We start from the raw sequence: 2,244 nt of genomic DNA, 5'->3' as shown, positions 1-2,244 counted from the left end.
GAGCGGGACCTGCGGTAGCGCCGACTCCTAGAGTGCGATCGTGACTTTGACCTATAGCTATGCTTCCTACGTCGATGGCGGGAAGAGCGAGCTGACCGGTAAGGTGATCTTGACTTTGATCTGGACCGACTTCTGGATTGAGATCGTGACTTTCGAGTCTAAAACAGAAGAAAGCATCATGATTAGTATGTTTATGAGCGTGTTTCTCTCTCTCTCTCTCAATATATATATATATATATTCTTTTACTTGTGTCAGTCATTTGACTGTGGCCATGCTGGAGCACTGCCTTTAGTTGAACAAATCAACATCAGGACTTATTCTTTGTAAGCCAAGTACATGCAACGTTGTCTTCAACAGGAGAGTCCATGTAACACACGTGTGTATGTGTTACTGCTTCCTTGTTTTGGCTTCGCATGGGACTTGCAAAACAAGAGTCATCGACATGCAAGTGTGGCATCCTTCATTTGCAATGCCCTGCGTCAACATGAATGGCCATGATGACATATTACATCATCATCATCGTTTAAAGTCCGCTTTCCATGCTAGCATGGGTTGGACGATTTGACTGGGGACTGGTGAAACCAGATGGCTGCACCAGGCTCCAATCTGATTTGGCAGAGTTTCTACAGCTGGATGCCCTTCCTAACGCCAACCACTCCGAGAGCGTAGTGGGTGCTTTTTACATGCCACCGGCACGAAGGCCAGTCAGGAGGTACTGGCAACGGCCACGTTCGAAATGGTGTATTTTACCTTGGTTGGAAACAAGGGTTGGCAACAGGAGGAGCATGCGGTCGTAGAGAGAGAGATGTGTCTCAACAAATTCAGTTTCACCAATGCGAGCATGGAACAATGGATGTTAAAACGATGATGGTGATGACAACGATCACAATGATGCTATCTATGGTGGTACTTACGCGACTTCGTTCACGTGACGAACTTCTCGACTGTGCAGAATCACTTCCTGAGCGACTGCGAGAGCTGTGGCCCGGGGTACTACTCCGAGAGCGGCAGCGGCGAATGGCTTTCTCGGCCCCTTTGTCGTCTGCCGGGGACATGCTGCGAGAGTGTGCCTCCGGTGATTTACTAGGGGTCCTCGATGATACTTTTATTTCCTCCTATGATAAAAGAGCGCGAAAAATAATAATTACTTTAAAAAAAAAATCAAGGATAACAATAATTAGTCAACTAGGGATTCTTCTATGTGGCTGCTCAACATGCTAAACATAGCAGCCAAATTCCTTCAAATCATAACAAGGTCACACTGAACATACAAAAACACTGGAATGCCCTTGGTTGACCAAGGGCTATATATTTTTGTGAGATAGCATGACACAGAGTGTAACAAGGCTGGCCCCTAAATTCAGTCCAATACAATAAAAGCAAAAAGAAACAATGTACTCTAGTCCCTAGTATTGATGAAAAATTTACTAAAAAAATTATAATGTAGTTGTTGGCACTTTGTCGCTTACGACGTCGAGGGTTCCAGTTGATCCGATCAACGGAACAGCCTGCTCGTGAAATTAACGTGCAAGTGGCTGAGCACTCCACAGACACGTGTACCCTTAACGTAGTTCTCGGGGAGATTCAGCATGACACAGTGTGACAAGGCTGACCCCTTTGAATTATAGGCACAACAGAAACAGGAAGTAAGAGTAAGAGAAAGTTGTGGTGGAAGAGTACAGCAGGGTTCGCCACCATCCCCTGCCGGAGCCTCGTGGAGCTTTAGGTGTTTTCGCTCAATAAACACTCACAACGCCCGGTCTGAGAATCGAAACCGCAATCCTATGACCATGAGTTCGCTACCCTAACCACTGGGCCATTGTGCCTCCACAAGAGAGAGACTAAGAACACAGAATAAAACAATACTTACCTCAGGCTGTTTTTTCACCTCTGAAAAGAGAAATGAGAGAAAGATGTAATGACATGTTTGTAAGTTATGTTGTAAATAATATTTACAACATATTCAATGAAGTATTTTTTCCTTTTCTTCAAACAACTGCAACTGAGATGCATTCTACCATACCCCAGTAGGAACTTCAATAAATACATAACAATGACACGTAAAAGCACCCACTACACTCTCTGAGTGGTTGGCGTTAGGAAGGGCATCCAGCTGTAGAAACGCTGCCAAATCAGACTGGAGCCTGGTGTAGCCATCCGGTTTCACCAGTCCTCAGTCAAATCGTCCAACCCATGCTAGCATGGAAAGAAGACGTTAAACGATGATGATGATGATGATATAC

General features: G+C 45.0%; 1 protein-coding gene across 1 annotated transcript in view; it reads right to left on the bottom strand.

The window, feature by feature from the left end:
* Nucleotides 1-2,244, bottom strand: part of LOC106880724 (pre-mRNA-splicing factor CWC22 homolog) — an 18,548-nt gene that overhangs the window by 3,464 nt on the left and 12,840 nt on the right. The window contains exons 3-5 of the mRNA XM_014930803.2: nucleotides 1,872-1,891; nucleotides 916-1,116; nucleotides 5-158 (exon numbers count right to left, since the gene is read on the bottom strand). Of these exons, the coding sequence (XP_014786289.1) occupies nucleotides 5-158; nucleotides 916-1,116; nucleotides 1,872-1,891 (375 nt within the window). The remainder of the gene's footprint in view (nucleotides 1-4; nucleotides 159-915; nucleotides 1,117-1,871; nucleotides 1,892-2,244) is intronic.

Source organism: Octopus bimaculoides, chromosome 30 (genome assembly GCF_001194135.2).
Source record: "Octopus bimaculoides isolate UCB-OBI-ISO-001 chromosome 30, ASM119413v2, whole genome shotgun sequence".
Taxonomy (NCBI): Eukaryota; Metazoa; Mollusca; class Cephalopoda; order Octopoda; family Octopodidae; genus Octopus; species Octopus bimaculoides.
Note: the sequence above shows the minus strand (reverse complement) of the source record. Positions and strands in the feature narration are given on the sequence as shown.